The sequence below is a fragment of the Prionailurus bengalensis genome, chromosome A2 (assembly GCF_016509475.1).
Source record: "Prionailurus bengalensis isolate Pbe53 chromosome A2, Fcat_Pben_1.1_paternal_pri, whole genome shotgun sequence".
NCBI lineage: Eukaryota > Metazoa > Chordata > Mammalia > Carnivora > Felidae > Prionailurus > Prionailurus bengalensis.
The window spans coordinates 129,353,753-129,372,970 of record NC_057348.1 but is presented as its reverse complement, the minus strand read 5'-3'; the positions used below and the strand labels follow the sequence as shown (position 1 = coordinate 129,372,970).

Genomic DNA, 19,218 nt, shown 5'->3' with positions numbered 1-19,218 from the left:
GAAAGAAAAGAAAAGGAAAAAAAAGTAAGTATTAAGAAATGAAAAGTAGCAGGAAAGTTTTGAGCAATTTGACAGCCAGACAACACAGTACATTCTGCCCCAGAGAAAATTAGCATAATCTATGTGGGTTTATGTGGGTATTCATGTTGTACATACACTATGGGAAAGTTGTATTTTAATCCTATGAAGCTCTTGAAGAACACCTTATCGGACCAACAGCTAATGCAACACATGATCCTCTGTAAGTGTAATACCAAATGTTACCTTGGCCAAGTGTTGGCCTTAAAATATCAAGAACACCAAACCTCCTTAATTTCCTCTATCGATCTTTTCATTAATTAATTTAAATTTCTAGTAAGAATTATCATCTAAATTTTCTTTATATATTTCTAATTATTTTTTTGAACTCACAAATTTTAAAACAAAATGTTTTGGATTTAGCAAAATTATAGATTTTTCCTTTTGTATAAGAGGGCTTTGTGGTTTTGTTGTACACGTAAGAGAGATTTATCAAAGAATTGCAGAGATCACAGAGTCAGAAAATTAACTGGAGGGTTCTAGAGGGACTTTGTATCAATCAATAATCTAATTTAAACTTGGATTCAATGCTTTTATTTTTTCTCACATGAAAATATGAAATACTTAGATGATAATCTTATTTTAAATAGGATTTGTCACTTTTAGCTATTGGATACACAACTTTTTAGGAAGAATGAGAATAATTTTAGGTTGCCATCACTGATTTCTCTTTGGTGATGTTGTTACACATTTCTTTATGTATATTTTGATTTTTTTTTCACTGAAAGCTCATTGTGAATAATAATAGCCACTGTGAGAAATTATAATATAGTGTTCTGAGTAATACAGGGTGAGTCTTATACCCATAATCCCGGCTTCAGTCTGAATCTGATTTGTGCTTTTTGGAAAATACTCATTTGTCTATGGCATACCTTTCTTATTATAAAATATAGGTATCCATTATTTCACTCTTTTAAAATGTTACCATAATTAAGTCAGAACATTTAAAAATACTCAGAATAACAGCCTAGGAAATATACCAATAAATATTATAGTCCATTATCCTAGAAAGAAAACATTGAAACAGTGAATATGGGACTGAAAAGTGGACAAATGTCTAGCATTTGTCGACTTGCTAGTGGCTTATGGTGAATGTCTCTTAGGCCTTGGATTTCTCCAATTGTGCTTGTTTTTAAGGATGTTCTGTGAACTGTTTTCTGTTATTTCCTGAGCGTTGTTAAAAATCTTTAAAAATGTTTTTACTTGTTTTTGAGAAAGAGAGAGACAGAGTGTGAGCTGGGGAGGGGCAGAGAGAGAAGGAGACACAGAATCTGGAGCAGTCCTAAGCATTTTTAATACAATATCATTGTCTTCATTTTTTTACCTCATTTTTGAGTGAGGAACAATTAATTAAAATACACAACAGATAGAATAATTGGATTCCCTTCACTTTCCACACAAAATTGGTTGATTGAACTTTTGCATTTCACTGGAACAATTAAATTGCCCACTAAGAATGCATTTAGCTACAAATTTAACAGCTCACAAACTAATGAAAAAAATCAACAAATTACTGGGCCTAAGAATGGTTTAATCTATGTAACCATCTCAATTATTAACAAGATTTTATGAAGAAGTTTCTAAGAAGGAAGGAAGGCAGAAAGACAAAAGGAAAAAGGGAAGGAGGAAGAGTAGAAAGAAAGAAAGAAAGAAAGAAAGAAAGAAAGAAAGAAAGAAAGAAAGAACAGTGGGAGAGAGAAACTATTGACATTTCTTTGGAAGTAGAGTCAAACTTTCTATCTGGTGCACACTTGCTATCTGGGCATGATAAATTACAACACACACACACACATCACAGAAAGTTACGTGGTGATCTTGGTAGTGAGAAATTCATTCCGTGATCTCAGTTTCAGAGAATATAACTTCTCTCCTACTTCAACTAGGAATTGGACCATTGGAGCTCACCAATATAATTTATTATCTCATTCTGAGACTCCGATAAAAATCAGATGCTTAGAAGCTTGTGTTTGATGAGCTTGTTTGAACCCTGCAGCAACATTTGGGGGAGGGAGTCAGTGGTACCAGTTGTCAGCACCTCTTTTTACTCATGAAAAAATAAATGGTAAGAGAAATAAATGACTTGCTCAAGATGATACAGGTAGCATTTGGGCCTGAATTCTAAAAATGCCATGAGGGCCATAAAGGAATAAAGGCTGTTTAGTAAACTAGTGCGTACAGAGTGCCTGATACCTGTTTGGCATTTTGCAAATACTTGTTGAATGAACCAATGACGAAGAAATAAATTCTTCTGTAGCTAATACCATATAGCCTTTCTGTTAATTATCGTTTCTCTTCATTGTGTTGGATCTGAGCAGGGTTTTCATATTCTAAGAAACCCTGGAAATTTATATTCTAGGAACCCCTGTCTTGCTCTTTCTTACTTGTGTTACATTGTTTCATAGTAGTTGTAGATCCAGTTCAAGGCTGAAGTGAAATGTGGAATTATTAGGGTGCTTTTTCCCTAGTAGGAAATTGTTGTTTTCTCACTGATTTAGAATTATGTGCATGCTTTACTATTATATTTATATTATGTGTTATGTTTATTGTGAAAGTATCATGACCAGTATTTTTATTGAATGTGTGCATTTGGTGGGGGAAGGGTATGCTGAATTTCATAGGATTTTCATGTGAGGGTTCCCAGCTGTATTCATCAAAGGGACCTAGGACCATCTGGATCAGAATCACCTAGGTGCTTTTTATTTATTTTTATTATTATTTACTTATTTATATTTTACCTAGGTGCTTTTTGAAATGTGGATTCTAGATTTTCAGGGCTCCATCCTAGATTTTAAAGTTTCAGAACCACTTATCCCCATCTGCCAAGATATGCAGATGACAGAATCATTTATTTTCATGTCAGCATAAATTCTCTTTGGAAAGAACTGAGTAGTTATGAGTTTTGTTTTTTTTTTTCAAAACTTTAGGTGCCATTAAAAAATTAGATTATAAGAAAGATACTAAGATATTGTTACTAGGTTAATAAATCATTTTGGATATTCTTGAAACAATAATCAGCATCAGTCATAAAAATGGCGAGGAATGAAATTCTGATACATCCTACAGTGTGGATGAAGCTTGAACACATTATGCTCAGTAGATAAGCCTGGCACAAACTGACAGTTATTGTCTGATTCTACTTACACAAAGATACCTTTTGGCAATATTGTGGTGTACTTATTATGACCTAATCATTATCATCAAATACTTATTATTTGTTTTGTTTTCTTTTTTAAAGTTTATTTATTTTTTCCAAGAGAGAGAGCACGCACAGGGGAGGGGCAGAGAGAATAGGAGACAGAGAATCCCAAGCAGGCTCTGCACTGTCAGCCCAGAACCCTACACGGGTCTCAAACACATCAACCGTGAGATCATGACCTAAACCGAAACCGTGAGTCAGACACTTAACTGACTGAGCCACCCAGGTGCCCCTGTTTTGTTATGCTTTTGAATGCTAGTTACTGACTTGGGACTGGATACAATGAGAAGGTTAAGACACTCACTACTTTCACATCTTATGGTATATAGGTGAAGACAGGAATAATCTATAAATAAATATGTATCAAATGGGAACTTCTGAAATATTACGTGGTATCAGTATTAATGGAATTCATGAGAAGCAGGAAGATTCTTTGGTTTCTTTTGGCTTTGAGGCTAGTTTTTCACATATATACTTTCACGGGTATCAGTAAGACTTTACATATACACTGCAAAGGACATTTTCATATTTCCTTTGAAGCTGTTTTCTTGTTCTGGTTTGGTGTTTCAAGATTTCAGTATGAGATTATACTACTGAGTTTACTGTAACTAAAAGTTTATAGGAGAAGTTAAAAGTACATTGGAAAAAACAATTCACTATCAATGTACATACCTTCAGTTTATGGTGAAAGCATTCCATTTTTGTATGGTAACACTTGTAATGAAACCAGTGTTTCCCTGTTACTGTGACGCTACAGTCCATTGCAGTGCTAGTGTGTGTCTTTACCTGTATCAAGGGAATAGTTTAGCACCAAAGCTTCCATTGAAAATGAAGAGGCTCTCTTGGAAGATGATGTGCCACCAGGTCAATACGTTGCTTTAGCTGACTCTAGCATAAGACATGTAAGAGCTGTGGTCCTGAAAATTAGCTTTCTGGATCAAATTGGTTTATTAGTTGGCAGTTAAGAAATTCTACGTGCATTCTCCAAAGCTAAGGTTAAGGTGATAAAGCAATTGAGCCTTTTAACACTTAAAGAAAGGTGGAGGTGAAATGAAATAGCCATTCAAAACAGCAAATAATTAATTGAGTCTCTTTGTTAACAGGCAGGAGGTCAAGTACACATAACCACAGAAGTGATACAGTCTGCATTCTAAACAGCTGAGTCTTTGACTTGAAAGTGATTAGATTGGATTGTTGGGAACTAAATAAAATGAGATTTTAATTTAAAAGGGTAGTGATATAGTATGAAAGATACTACAAAAGAGATAAATATGGTCATTTACCTTATTGTTTTTCATTGGTTCTGTAGAGTTCCTACCTTTGAGTTCCATTTCCTTGCCTTTCATTTATTAAATCATGTTACATATTTTAAATCTGTAAGAATTCTGTTGTTGGATATTGATTGTGTGATTAGGTCAGTGTACCTAATCACACAAAGTAGACAGACGTTTATGTATTAAAAGTAAATGAAAAGGAAGCATGACTTTTCCAGAAGCATTTGTATTAGCTACTTCTTCACCACACAACTCCTCTGAATGTAGTGTTTAAGTCTTTAAAGCCTGGAATTATAAGGATTTTGTTGAATTGTAATTGTAAAAGATGAGATAGCCAGAAAGTTTTCCTCCTAGGTATAACACAAAGGAACATAACAGGAAATAATTGTGTTTAAAAGAGGGGACCCAAAGCAAACTTGCATATTATCTAATTGAAAAATGATATCTGAGGAGAAGTATCCAAAATATGCGTGGGGGTGGTGTTAAGGAAAATCTTTGGGAAGAAGAATTGGAAAAGACCCGGGACATTTCTTGGACTGTGCTATAAAGAATTAGAGGGAGGCATCCAGGTGCCAGTGAACAGCCTGGAGGGATGGGCAACGTGCTGGAAAAAAGCAAAGCAAACAGATGGCAGTGGCAAGAAAGAACTGAGAAAAGGTGGGAGAGACAGGGTATATGCATGAGCAAGGCTTTGGGGCTGTACCTTTTTCAATGAAGCTGAGTCAGAAGATTTTTGAGGGAACTGGTTATATGATTTTGTTGTATCTTTTCAAGGAAGATGTTTTATTTTAGGGAGTACGCTTACATTATTTAAAAGTCCAAAGTAGACCTTAATAATGTTATATACATCAGAACATCTCTCCATGTGGTCAATCCGAAACATAATGCCACTGCCTATAAACCCATTCTAAAGTAGATTGGACCTCTGAAAACACATTTTATACTGGAGATCTTTCTTAATCACTGATGTTTGTGCTTCTGCCTCTTGGCAAAGCTCCAGTGCTACAGTGAAATGAAACTCCTTAGTTCCTACCATTCAGATGAAGAATGGTGGGTGGTGAGCATATGTTTCTGAGAATTTGCCTTTATTTAAATCAAAGCCTCCTTCATACATTTAACCCACAGGCATGTAAGGCCAGTTGGAGATTATTTTCCTTAATTCTATTTGGGCTTGTTTTACTCCATTGTAGAGGTATTTGAGGATTATGACGGTTGTACCTGTATCTGGAAGATAACTCATTAAGCTTCAGCTGTGGGAACCATATGGAAATCAGGCCCCCTATGAATTTCCTGCGCACGTGAAGATGAGGGTTTGCTCCCGTTTTGATTTAATAGTCTCTCACTGCTGCTCTGGTTTGAGGAAAGCTGTTGATCATGTTTGAGCTGCAGAGTGATTTTAGAGCCTGTGAAATGTACAGCTCACGAAGAGCTTCAACATGACAGCTGTAGAGATTAGAGTCCATTTTGTGTGTGTACAGAATTAGGGGACCGATGCTCAGAAAGCAGGCAAGCCTTCTCACATTAATCACTGTCTTTCAACCGAGACTCAAAGTGACTTTCCGTAAGGAACAACACATGTGGGTAGACATCATATGTTCCATTTTAAGTGGGTACCGATTGTTCGAAATGAATTTCTATGGACTAGAAAAAGAAGTGATTACAGTATGTGTATACTAAAGAATGATAGGAAGGGGTAAATAATCTGGCAAACTGTAGCCTCAGCATAACTCAGTTTATATATATATATATATATATATATATATATATATATATATATATACACAAAGGCATACCTGAACATATTTGTTAGTTCTTACTCATTGTGTCCACCAAAACTAGCAGGACAAGCTTTAGCCTTAAGAAAGGATGCATCACAAGTTAGGATATGGTTGCGACTTTGGGAAAGGGATTCCTTTGATGTTCTATATCTAGGACACTGGGCACCAGGAATATTTTGGTCGCTGAATGTCCTTACAAAGAATAAAACCTTTCCAGGATAACCCAGCAACGGAAAGGACGATCATGGGAGTGCAATAACAATGTAACCAACTTTCTCTGATTCTGAGGCTCTGTTAAATTACTAGAAAGCAAATTTAGCAACTTCAAGGGTCTTCCGTCTCCAAACTGAGATGTCAGTGCTTCTGTGCCCCCTTTGATGAATCTGTCGGCACATCCCTCTACTTCACCTGACTGTGTTCCTCTCTAGTGACTGCTCTGTACCTATGCTGTAGGTTTACCCTACTAAGGTAACTTCTGTTAGTTCTTGGTAATCTCCCCATTTTTCTTCCCTTGTCTCCAAAGTTCCCTTACGACCACTTGGAATTCTTTTTTTTCTGTTCAGAATTTTTAATTTTATTATTATTTTTTAAATTTACATCCAAATTAGTTAGCATATAGTGTAACAATGATTTCAGGAGTAGATTCCTTAATGCCCCTTACCCATTTAGCCCATCCCCCCTCCCACATCCCCTGTAACCCTTTGTTTGTTCTCCATATTTTTGAGTCTCTTCTGTTTTGTCCCCCTCCCTGTTTTTATATTATTTTTGTTTCCCTTCCCTTATATTCATCTGTTTTGTCTCTTAAAGTCCTCATATGAGTGAAGTCATATGATATTTGTCTTTCGCTGACTAATTTCACTTAGCATAATATCCTCCAGTTCCATCCATGTAGTTGCAAATGGCAAAATTTCATTCTTTTTGATTGCCAAGTAATACTCCAGTTCTTCTTTATCCATTCATCCACCGATGGACATTTGGGCTCTTTCCATACTTTGGCTATTGTTGATAGTACTGCTATAAACATTGGGGTACATGTGTCCCTTCGAAACAGCGTACCTGTATCCCTTGGATAAATACCTAGTAGTTCAGTTGCTGGGTCATAGGGTAGTTCTATTTTTAATATTTTGAGGAACCTCCATACTGTTTTCCAGAGTGGCTGCACCAGCTTGCATTCCCACCAACAATGCAAAAAAGATCCTCTTTCTCTGCATCCTCGCCAACATCTGTTGTTGCCTTTGTTAATGTTAGCCATTCTGACAGGTTGTAAGGTGGTATCTCATTGTGGTTTTGACTTGTATTTTCCTGATGATGAGTGATGTTGAGCATTTTTTCAATTGTCGGTTGGCCATCTGGATGTCTTCTTTGGAGAAGTGTGTATTCATGTCTTTTCCCATTTTTTCATTGGATTATCTGTTTTTTGGGTGTTGAGTTCGATCAGTTCTTTATAGATTTTGGATACTAACCCTTTATCTGATATATTGTTGGCAAATATCTTCTCCCATTCTGTTGGTTGCCTTTTAGTTTTGCTGATTGTTTCCTTTGCTGTGCAGAAGCTTTTTATTTTGATGAGGTCCCAGTACATTTTTGCTTTTGTTTCCCTTGCCTCCAGAGATACGTTGAGTAAGAAGTTGCTGCGGCCAAGATCAAAGAGGTTTTTGCCTGCTTTCTCCTAGAGGATTTTGATGGCTTCCTGTCTTACATTGAGGTCTTTCATCCATTTTGAGTTTATTTTTGTGTATGGTGTAAGAAAGTGGTCCAGGTTCATTCTGCATGTTGCTGTCTAGTTTTCCCAGCACCACTTGCTGAAGAGACTGTCTTTATTCCATTGGATATTCTTTCATGCTTTGTCAAAGATTAGTTGGCCATATGTTTGTCGGTCCATTTCTGGGTTCTCTATTATGTTCCATTGATCTGAGTGTCTGTTCTTGTGCTGTTACCATACTGTCTTAATGATTACAGCTTTGTAGTATAGCTTGAAGTCTGGGATTGTGATGCCTCCTGCTTTGGTTTTCTTTTTCAAGATTGCTTTGGCTATTCGGCGTCTTTTCTGGTTCCATACAAATTTTAGGATTATTTGTTCTAGCTCTGTGAAGAATACTGGTGTTGCTTTGATAGGGATTGCATTGAATATGTAGATTGCTTTGGGTAGTACCCACATTTTAACAATATTTCTTCTTCCTATCCAGGACCATGGAATATTTTTCCATTTTTTTGTGTCTTCTTCAATTTCTTCCATAAGCTTTCTATAGTTTTCAGTGTATAGATTTTTCACCTCTTTGGTTAGATTTATTCCTAGGTATTTTATGGTTTTGGGTGCAATTGTAAATGGGTTCGATTCCTTGATTTCTCTTTCTGTTGCTTCATTGTTTGTGAATAGGAATGCAACCGATTTCTGTGCATCAATTTTGTATCCTGAAACTTTGCTGAATTCACGAATCAGTTCTAACAGGTTTTTGGTGGAATATTTTGGGTTTTCCATATAGAGCATCATGTTATCTGCGAAGAGTTAGTGACCGCTAAACCAGCCCAGCAAAAAATTTTAAGGGGGACTCTTAAATACTCTTAAATAAATACCAAAAGCAACAAAGATTAGAAAGGACCAGAGAACACCACCAATGTTCAACTCCAACTCTATAAACAACATAATGACAATAAATTCATATCTTTCAGTACTCACTCTAAACGTCAATGGACTCAATACTCCAATCAGAAGGCATAGGGTAACAGAATGGATAAGAAAACAAGATCCATCTATATGCTGTTTACAAGAGACCCACTTTAGACCTAAAGACACCTTCAGATTGAAAGTAAGGGGGTGGAGAACCATCTATCATGCCACTGGTCAACAAAAGAAAGCCGGAGTAGCCATACTTATATCAGACAATCTAGACTTTAAAAATAAAGACCATATCAAGAGATGAAGAAGGGCATTATATCATAATTAAGGGGTCTATCCACCAAGAATATATAACAACTGGAATTCTTTTAATTCTTCATTAAATCATTTGTCATGCTCAACTTTCCTCTTCTCACTAACAGACATTTATTCTCAGCCACTAAAAACTCTTTCTAAATTGAAAGCCTTCTAGCTTCTCAGACATTATATTCTTCCCCTCTCCTCTAGCTCCATATACTCCATCCAGCAGAAAGGAATAAGGTCATACATGCTAGGAGACTTAGAACTAAATGCAAACCATTAAGAATAAGAGACATTTAACTTAAAATTAGTATTTTTTTTTAGTTTAAAGCATTGATAAACTGTCATAGTTATAAGTTATTGCAGTATAAATAGTAGAAAAAATATATATGCAGAAAAAGTTTCTGATAGCTTACAAACTGGAGCAGTGTAAGTGGCTGTCCAGATGAGCAAGTAAATGATATTGCTGTTTGCAGAGATGACCAGTTGCAGTGGATTCTATAAAGTCCCAAAATATCATGGCCTTTTTTTTCCCCCTGAAGACAATTTACTAATGCTATTCAGTTTGTTATTGGGGGCATAAAGTTGACATTTTCAAGGGAGCAAATTATGTATGGTTATTGGAGCCTAACTTAAAATTCTTCCATAGAGCAATAGTACCATATAGTATTTTTAAAATTAATAATTTCAGCAGGGTTAGAACAGAAGCAAGCCAGGATGCTTCATATTCTACTTATATTTTGACCTCTATACTATCAACATTCTCTAGGAGATTGAGCATTTTAGAGAAATTACGATACTCTCAGTGATTATGTGGAATTTCACTTCTCCTGACACGTATACCTAACTCAATTTTACTGGAAATTTTGAATCCAGCAGCATACTTGCAACATTAATAGTGCATGTCACTACAGTCACTAGAGAGCATATTAGTCTACTGATACATGTGATGGAATAAAGAAAATAGAATGGGTGCACGTTCTCATGTCATAACAAAAATGTATGCCAAAATATATAACTTTATTTTGCCATTACTGGAATTTAGGTTTCTTATTGAAAACAAAACCTTATTCTTTTCAAATTAGGGTAAACTCAAGAATGTTCAAAGATAATTCAAGTCAAATGAAGTCTGGCTTTTGTTCTTCATCTTGTCAGAGTAGCATTAGGCTCTGGGGAGTTTAGAGTGTGACAGCAGCAGGGGAAGGACACCTGAACCTCAGTTGACAGCTGTCCATGCTCTTGTCCACTGAACGGTATATTGGCCTGTCTGGTTGTAAAAATCCAACCCCTCACCCCCACGTTGGCAGCTACTGAAATGCCCCCATTCCCGTCTAACTCCTTATTTTCTATTGCCTGACTTTGCAAAGTGTCATATGGTGACTATCATCATGAGCCAGAAAGGCAGCAGGTTGGCACATCAGTGTATACCTCACAATTTTATTTGACCACAAAAGGTCACACTGAAGAACTTCTATCCGTGTTGTTTGGCGTGCACACCTCTAATGGATGCATATGGAATTTAACAGCTTCTGTTCATCACAAACACCTGTGGAACACAATCAGGCCGACTTCAGAAACTTAATTCACCATAGATAAGACAATCATTTCATGTTTATAAGGAAAATAATTTTGTTTCTTTTTTTTTTTTCCCTTTGGATATTTGTCCAACAAGAAATTAATTATGGGTGGGGCTTAAGTGCTGGCTCCAGGTTAAATGATCAAGACTGCCTTTGTTCTCCCTCTTCGCTTTTAGCAAGATCCCTCATGCCCTAAGCTTGTTATCTCACACCCCATAATATGACAACATTGAGGCAAACTGCAAGTGAGATGTTAGAGACAGCCTGGCCCCTGGGCGATCCTTCCAATAGCATTCTCTAGGTGAGTGCACCTATTGCAAATATCTTGCCTGGACATCGATATAAGTGTTTTGTCTTCAGCTCTTAGGTACTAGTGTGTGTTTTGCATCTCAGTTGGTCTGCCTTTTCCATGATGTGTTGATGGATACAGATATGGCTTGATATAGAAAATGTCAATACCTTGTACTTTCAGGCTGTTTCACGGTTTGTATGTTCTTCAAGTCTACTAAAAGAATGTGGCACTATTTGCTAACCTGGTTGAAGCTAAAAATATAAAGCCAATTAGCTTAATTGCAATATTAGGATTATAAAGTTAGTTTGAAGGTTTGAGTCCTTTGAAGACTGGTTAATTTTTCTTCCATGGCCTTAACTGGTACCCTATTACAAAGACATACTCATTGAATGTGGGTAGAGGGGCAAAATCTAATTGACTACAGGAGAAACAGCTCAGGTACTCCTGAGTGCATGTTGTACTTTGGGCACAGAGTGGTAGTACTTTTATATGAAGGTTTATACTTTGGTAGTCTAATTAAAAGTATAGTCAGTATACATATTTATGTTAAGTATTCATCTCCTCCAGTTCCACAGATATGCCAACTTTAAGCATATTCAATGTGTGAAAACCCAGATTTACAAAATAAAATCAGTGAATGTATTTTTCAGTCCAGGAGTTTCTTTACAGATCAGAGGAATTTCTTTAAATAGCAAGATGCCATATTGCATGATAGAATACACATACATACACATACATATATATTTTTTACATATATGCCATGTATTTTATATATGTGCTATATAAATATATTCATTTACATGCAACCTGTTCTAGACTGTGAGGTATAACTGTAATTATGTTCAATACCTGAAGATTGCAAAGTTCTGTGTTTTGACATGCTTGAATTTAATAAACTGATGGAAATGAACTCATTGTTATGATTATACTGAATGCCTTAAGTTTTTCATAGTTAAGAACATTTATTTCAGAATCAAATACATGATTATAAAACTATTACTACTCTTTTATTTTTATTTGTTAATTGTTTATTTATCAAGGGAAACTATTTCATAACCCAATATTCATGTTTCATAGTTTAAGAACACGAGTCAGTGACAAACTTCCATGGAACTCAACCCAAAGAAATTCTTTACGCTCCAAAATCACTTTGCACTCTAAACGATACCAGCCTTCTTCAGCTCCTCAAGATCTTTCATGGAATCATAGTTTCTGTAGAAATCCGCATATGCCTTTTTTCTTTGGCCACAGCAGACTTACAGAGGGCCGCAGCCCCCAGGGATACAGTGACTGCTCCAACAATATGAAATCACAGAGACTTGGCCAGGAGGCCAAGCATCTAAGGTTTTTTCAAAGCACTGGAAGTCATGGTAGTTATTCTCCTCAACACCAACTGCAAACCCAACGTCCTTCCTAGGTGACATAGAAATGGACCTCATCTCTTTTCAAGTAGAGAAGTTGAAGTCTTAATACACACTTAATTGATTTTACATAATCAAGGCTGATTTACTGAGCAGGCCAGTTGTCACTATTTGCTTATTAAATTTCTTACAATCCTAATTAGTGACAGTGAAACAAGTCTTTGACTTAACCAAGAAAATTTTTTATCAGTAAACAACAGCTTAATTCTTTAAAGCCCATGCTTTTGTTATTTCATCAGTGCTATTAAAATACATTTGTGTAAAGAACTGTAGAAGATAAATCTGAAACACAAGCTTGTCGCTCCTGCTGCCACATTCTTTGATTGCTTAGAAACCCTGGCTGAAGTCTCTCAGGTTCTCTGAAAAACTCTCTTGCTGCTGCTCAGTAGCCTGATTCAGGTAGGCTATGCTGTGAGAAGATAGCCAAAGTGGATAAATCATCCCTTCCCTGTTCTGGCCCTATCCTACATATGAGCATGCTAAAGAAAATTGGCCCCAGTGCTCTAAAACTCCTTTTATCTCAAGATTTTCTATGCACCTAACCCTCTCTGCCCCTGCCTGATGGTACCTTTCCCACGATCTCTCCACAAGATCTGGTCCTCATAAAAACTCAGTTATTATTGAAAGCTCATTTGAAACATTAACCTGGCTTTGGCCACCTCATCTGTCAATCCCCTTAATAATAAGGAGCCTGTTGGGTTGGAGCACTTTCTGAGAATTCAGGGCAAATGTGATTGTTTGGGATTGAAATACAAAATAATAAATACAAATATTGGCCAATATATTAATATTATATTGAATATATAACTATTATATTAAAATATAGAATATTCAAATTCCGAAAGTATATCTGAAGTTACAAGCTCTGCATTTGTGAGTTTATTTCAAGAACGGACCCAAAGGGCAACGAAAGTCCAGATAGTGTGTTTTCTTTAGATTTAAAAGATTCACGTGATACAAAGCAAAGTCTGTAAGGGCAACAATGTAGCTGAAATGATGACCAAAGTAAAATGTTTTGATAGTACTAATTAACACAACTGCACTGAATAAAAAAAAATCATTAAAAGTGCAGTTATATGTGAAAGTTCATATTACTGAGAGTGAAGAAAATCTACAGAATTCAACATTGAAACTTGCTCATTTTTATCTTGATTTTATAGATAATACCCATTTAAGTTAAGACTAATCTGTGCTTTTCACTGTGAATAGTATTATATTTAGTTTTAATGTTTCTTTAGTTAATTGTATAATAAAGTTTGGCCAAACCGTTAAGATGCCTTTCTTGCCTTCTAATTCAACAGTCTGTGAAAATCCCTTCATTATAAGAGGGGTTTTGAAATAAATATTCTGTGAATCTAAAAGAAGGATTGTAACAGTTTGCTTGGGCCCAGCTAATTGATCTCCTTTATGAATTTATTTTAAGACGAGATAGATAGCTCTAAAACTTACCTACTTACGAGGTACTAGGCCTGCCTGCCAGAGATTTTATACATGTTGTCTCAGTAGTTATGTGATGATAGAAGTGAAGGAAATCGCCAGGATTTCTAGAGATTCCCAACCTCACATGTCCTCAGCCACTAGAGATTTTTTCAACAAGCCCTTGGAACTCTGGCACTCCCGTAGTCTCTGCTTCTCAGCTCCTACAGACATTTTTTCTTGCAAGAATGTGGGCCTAGGACTGCCAGATCTTCCTATTTTTTCAAGAGGAACGAGAAATTAGAATTTTTGTGTGAAGTCTCCTGTTTTATTGGCTAGTTCAAGACTGAAACAAAGTTATGCATGAACCAAACAAAACCTTTCCACAGGCTAAATTTGATTGACTTCTTGTGCAGGACCTCTGATCTGGCCTTATGTCCCTGAAAATGAGACCCATATTGGTTCTGTAGGATGATTGCAGTCAGTGGCTCACTTATAGCAAGAGAGCAACAGCCATCTCCATTGTAACAGGGTTGTGCCCCATGGAAATTGTACCCCAGTTCATGCATTTGCAAGGCACAAGGCGACCCAGTAGTGACACTTAGGCCATGGTTGAGATCACAAGCAACAGGGAAAAGGCTAGATACACTCATAGGCCTTTCTAGCTCCAACCTTCTATGAAAACCATGTCAGACCCAGGCAACATTTTCCAAAATTAAAAAAAAAATGTGTGTGGTGATGGATGTTAACTAGACTTATTGTGGTGAGCATTTTGCATTATATGCAAATATCAAATCATTATATTGTACACCTGAGACTAATAAAATGTTATACGTTAATTATATCTCAAAGCAAAAGGAAGAGGGAAGTTATCACTTGATATGACTTTCTTTTTATATGACTTTTTATAAATGTGTTGAGTGGACTTTTTATTCTACATCTTATTTTGATGATTCAAACAGCAATGTTCCCATTATTTTTATTGTGATGGTGCAGTTATGTGTTTTAATGCATGGCCATTCTTTAGGACAGTAAAAAACAGCCTGTCTAATACAAGGCATGCCTAGAATATTAGTTCTTCTACCTTATGAAGGAAGAGTTAAAATTTAGACTTCACTGTATATATGTAATTAGTGTGGTATTTTTGCGGTATCAATGCTTACATTAGACTGTCGTTAAAATGACTTCTGATAATGAGATTAATTCTGTGATAATCTGGGGCAATCCTGAGTCACGTAAACATAAAAATATTTACAATCTGGAGGGAGGTTTTAGGATTTCACTATAAATGGGAGAAGAGTGAGAACCTAGGCACAGGATTAAGGTATGTGTGTGATGGAAGCAGGAACAGAGAGCGTGGCACACTTGCTAATCTTTCCATCCCCACAAAACTCAAGAGGGCATCTCCTGAGTATTCCAAAGTACCTTCCTAGTGCTCCAGACAGGATCAAAATTACAGTGTACAGAAAGAACATACAAGAGCATGAAATCATTTCCAGAGATTATGAGACCTAAGACATGGCTCTGTCCGTCCTGTAACAGGGTGAAAACAGCATTTTTATCAAGATGGGAAGTGAAATTCAAGAACATTAAGTGTCATAGAAATGCACTGACCGTGCTGCATCCTGTTCTCCTCCCGACAGCCTTTGCATTTAGACACCCACCCATTCTGCCACACCAAACTCATGTGCGGAGCCCTGTGCGGATAATTCTAGGCGTCCTGTCCAAGCCTCTGGAGGAAACGTGCCTAATTAAATCATCAGCATATGACAGAATGCTTAAAAGTCAGGATCCAGAGATAAATATTGTAAAACAATGCTTATTATGAAAATGCTGAAATTACAAATTTAAATGCAAATTTTAGTATTTGTTGGACACCATACATCGTATCCCTAAAGGAGGGCATATAATCCTTCCCTTGTTATTCTTCACACTTCCCAGGAGATGGGCAAATGGCCAAGGAAATTTAGACAAAGGGAAGTTCAATGACTTTCACAATGTAAATCTATAATAACTCTCATACCACTTCTACTTACATGAAAGTAGTATATTCAACAGCATAATGATTAAAATATAGATATAGATTTTGAGCAGTAATGGGATTAATGTTAGTAATAGCTTTTTTTGATTTTGAATCTTTTGATTAGATTCATGAGTTTAATATTACATTAAAATTTATAGATATATTTGAAATAGTAATTCATAAGACTTTAATTATATAGATAGCTCACTTTGCATATTCTATTTTGCCTCATGATCTTAAAATATAGATTATTTTAAAACATAAAATTCTTTTCAAGCACCTCAAGAGCTTAAAAGTTGTTGGCATAAAATATTGTTTTACAGTGATAAGGATTGCTTTTCATATTATTTCATTGGCATTAATACCGCATCAGTGTGAGGTGGGGGAACTTGGCGATTAGTTCAGGTCTCACGCCTTTCTTGGGGCATTTCTTCGTAGGTAATGTCGTATGATACCAACAGTTGTCTCTGCTAATAGACTTCCCACAAATCTGAACCAAAAACTCTAGGCACGTTTTTTTTTTATCAGCTACAGAACTCCCTACACCCCAACTTTGGTTTTATGTCCTTCCTGATTTTTCCCTGTACAATTGCATGTACATTTTCTCTCTCTAATTACAGATGTGAGGTCACAGTATGCATACTATTTTCTAGCTTCCATTTCAATCTATGCATTATGTTGATATTTTCACATCATTAAAAATTCTTTTATAATATTTTAATGACTGGTAAATATTTTATTATGTGGATGGACTATTTACTTAATCTACTCTTAACAGAATTTTTTTTCTCTTTTTAGAAATAGATAACATCCATACTGCTAAAATTTTGCATATATTCATAATTGTTTCATTAGGATTAATTCCTAAAACTACAATTGTCATGTTGAAAAGAATATAAAATCTTGTCACTGTTTTATGGAAATGCATGATTACATTACCATATGCTTTATACATAGAGTACCCATGTCCCTAGACCCTCAACAACAAACTGTATTACTAGCATTACAATTGTTGTTGTTGTTATCATTATTATTTGTCAGTGTAATAGGAAAATGGCATTCCATTGTTCTAATATGCAATTCTTTGGTGATCACAGAGGCTGAATATCATTTTATACATTTCTGGTTATCTAAAACAAAGAGACAAAGGAGGGGAATTTCCTAAATGTCTGTAAGTGGTCCTGCACAATTTATTCAGTTTCACTGTTCCAAGAACCCTCACTCTAGCTGCACACAGATGACAGTAAAATTATAGAGATGTAACAGTTAGTTCAGTGAAAGGGACAGTTCAGTGAAAAACTCTGACCAAATTTCCCTTTCAAATAAAGAATACTTATAATTTAGTGAAAAATGTGAGACTAATTTTCACAAGTAGATGCAAATGATTTAGATGATTTCATTTTCTCGGCAACATATAATGTGAAATATAAATCTTATTGAAACTGCATATTTACTTTGATGAAGTGTTACATTTTGAATATATTTAATCTTTTCAGTTTTGTGCATTTACCTTCCTTTTTCAAAAGCAACTCGATTCAAAATGTGACTTGAATTGAAAATATTTTTATCTTTGATTTCCAAAATCATATTAAATGATCATTTATGTGATATATGAGATGTTCCTTGAAATGTGTCTGTTAAAAGACTTAAAACATTATTGGCAGGAAATTGGCCTTAGTAAGACTGAGTTGGCCCTTGCTGTGTAACAAATTTCCCCAACATCTAGAAGCTTAAAAGAACAAATGTTTATTATCTCACACATTTTCTGAGTATCACGAAGGCAAAGGCAGCTTAGGTGGGTGGCCTGGCTCGCGGTCTCTCAGGAGATGGTAGTGCCACTGTTGGCCAGAGCTGTAGTCTCTGAGCACTTGACTAGGCTTGAAGGTTCTACTGCTACGCTCACTCACATGGTCGGCAGACATTTCCTCAACACATGAGTCTCTCCATAGGGCTACTCAGGGCAGACATGGCTTTCTGCAGAGTGAGATTCTAGGGATAGAGTGGGATGTCAATACCCTCGTTTTAGCACTCCGAATTACAGAGTTTTCAAATGGCTAAACCTGAATGCAGTTTAAAAGACTCTTCTGATCTTTTTAAACACCTCTCATCTTCTTTGTTTTCTTGTGGATTTAACTAAAATTCCATTGTTTATTTTAAATGAAATAAAGAAACTTTAAGTGTGTGATTTTAAAGAAACATCTAATTTTCTTTATATATGAATCCTCTCTCTTGCAAGTACTTAGCTTTAATAGTAAAATTCTTATCCCTCTCTACTTTTTATTTTAATAAACTGTCATCATGGCTTCTCCTCCAAAGGTTTAAAGTGAGAATTACTTCAATAGTAGCTTTATATTACTTTGGGGACCTAAGTAGGACTGAGGCCACGTCATGGGTGCAAAGGATTCTGTAATGATTTTAATATAGCTTATTTTGTTGCAGAATTTCTTTTCATTTCCTTAAAACAATAGAGACATAACTGATTGTATAATCTTATTTTATTCTAGGTCCCCTAAAAACCCAGAACAGAAGATCATTAAAAGAGTGATTGCTCTTGAAGGAGATATTGTCAAGTAAGTACTTACACTGAGTTCAAGTTATAAATTCTGGAATTTTGTCAAATTTTAAATCATGTTCCTTGGGAAGTACAACTCAGTTCAAAGAGGACCAGAGCTTTGGAGACATCCCAAATGAACTGGTACATCTTTAGCGAGCATCTCCAACTATTTCAGGATAGAAGGCACACGGAAAGTTTTGATTACATTATCATCCTTTTTTTTTTTAATGTTTGTTTGTTTGTTTGTTTGTTTCTTTGAGAGAGAAAGAAAGGAGGGGGCATAAAGAGAGAGAGAGAGAGAGAGAGAGAGAGAGAGAGAGAGAGAGAAAATCCCAAGCAGGCTCCGCTCTATCACTGCAGAGCCTAATGCAGGACTGGAACCCATGAACTGTGAGATCATGACTTAAGCCTAAACCAAGAGTCAGAAGCTTAACTAACTGAGCCACCCAAGTGCCCCAATTATATTATTCTTTAAATGTGAGGCACAGGAGAAATAAATACTAATTCAATTTAATTTAGTCATGTTTTCTAAAATGACAACTAAATAATTATTTTTCAAATATTAAAATTAGCATGATTATTTTAGATTATGGTATCAAGGTTTATTTTAGAAAAATTCAAAAATGTTTTATTATTTTACAAGCATATACAGAAAGTAGGTCAGAGCTTTCGCACTCATAGCAATGGTGGAA

The 19,218-nt window shown here is 35.8% G+C and overlaps 1 protein-coding gene across 3 annotated transcripts in view; it reads left to right on the top strand.

Annotated features, from left to right (window-relative positions):
* IMMP2L (inner mitochondrial membrane peptidase subunit 2) overlaps window positions 1-19,218 on the top strand; it is an 886,026-nt gene that overhangs the window by 579,953 nt on the left and 286,855 nt on the right. For all 3 annotated transcript variants that reach the window (XM_043589280.1, XM_043589281.1, XM_043589282.1), the window contains one exon: window positions 18,477-18,542. In XM_043589280.1, coding sequence (XP_043445215.1) covers window positions 18,477-18,542 — 66 coding nt within the window. The remainder of the gene's footprint in view (window positions 1-18,476; window positions 18,543-19,218) is intronic.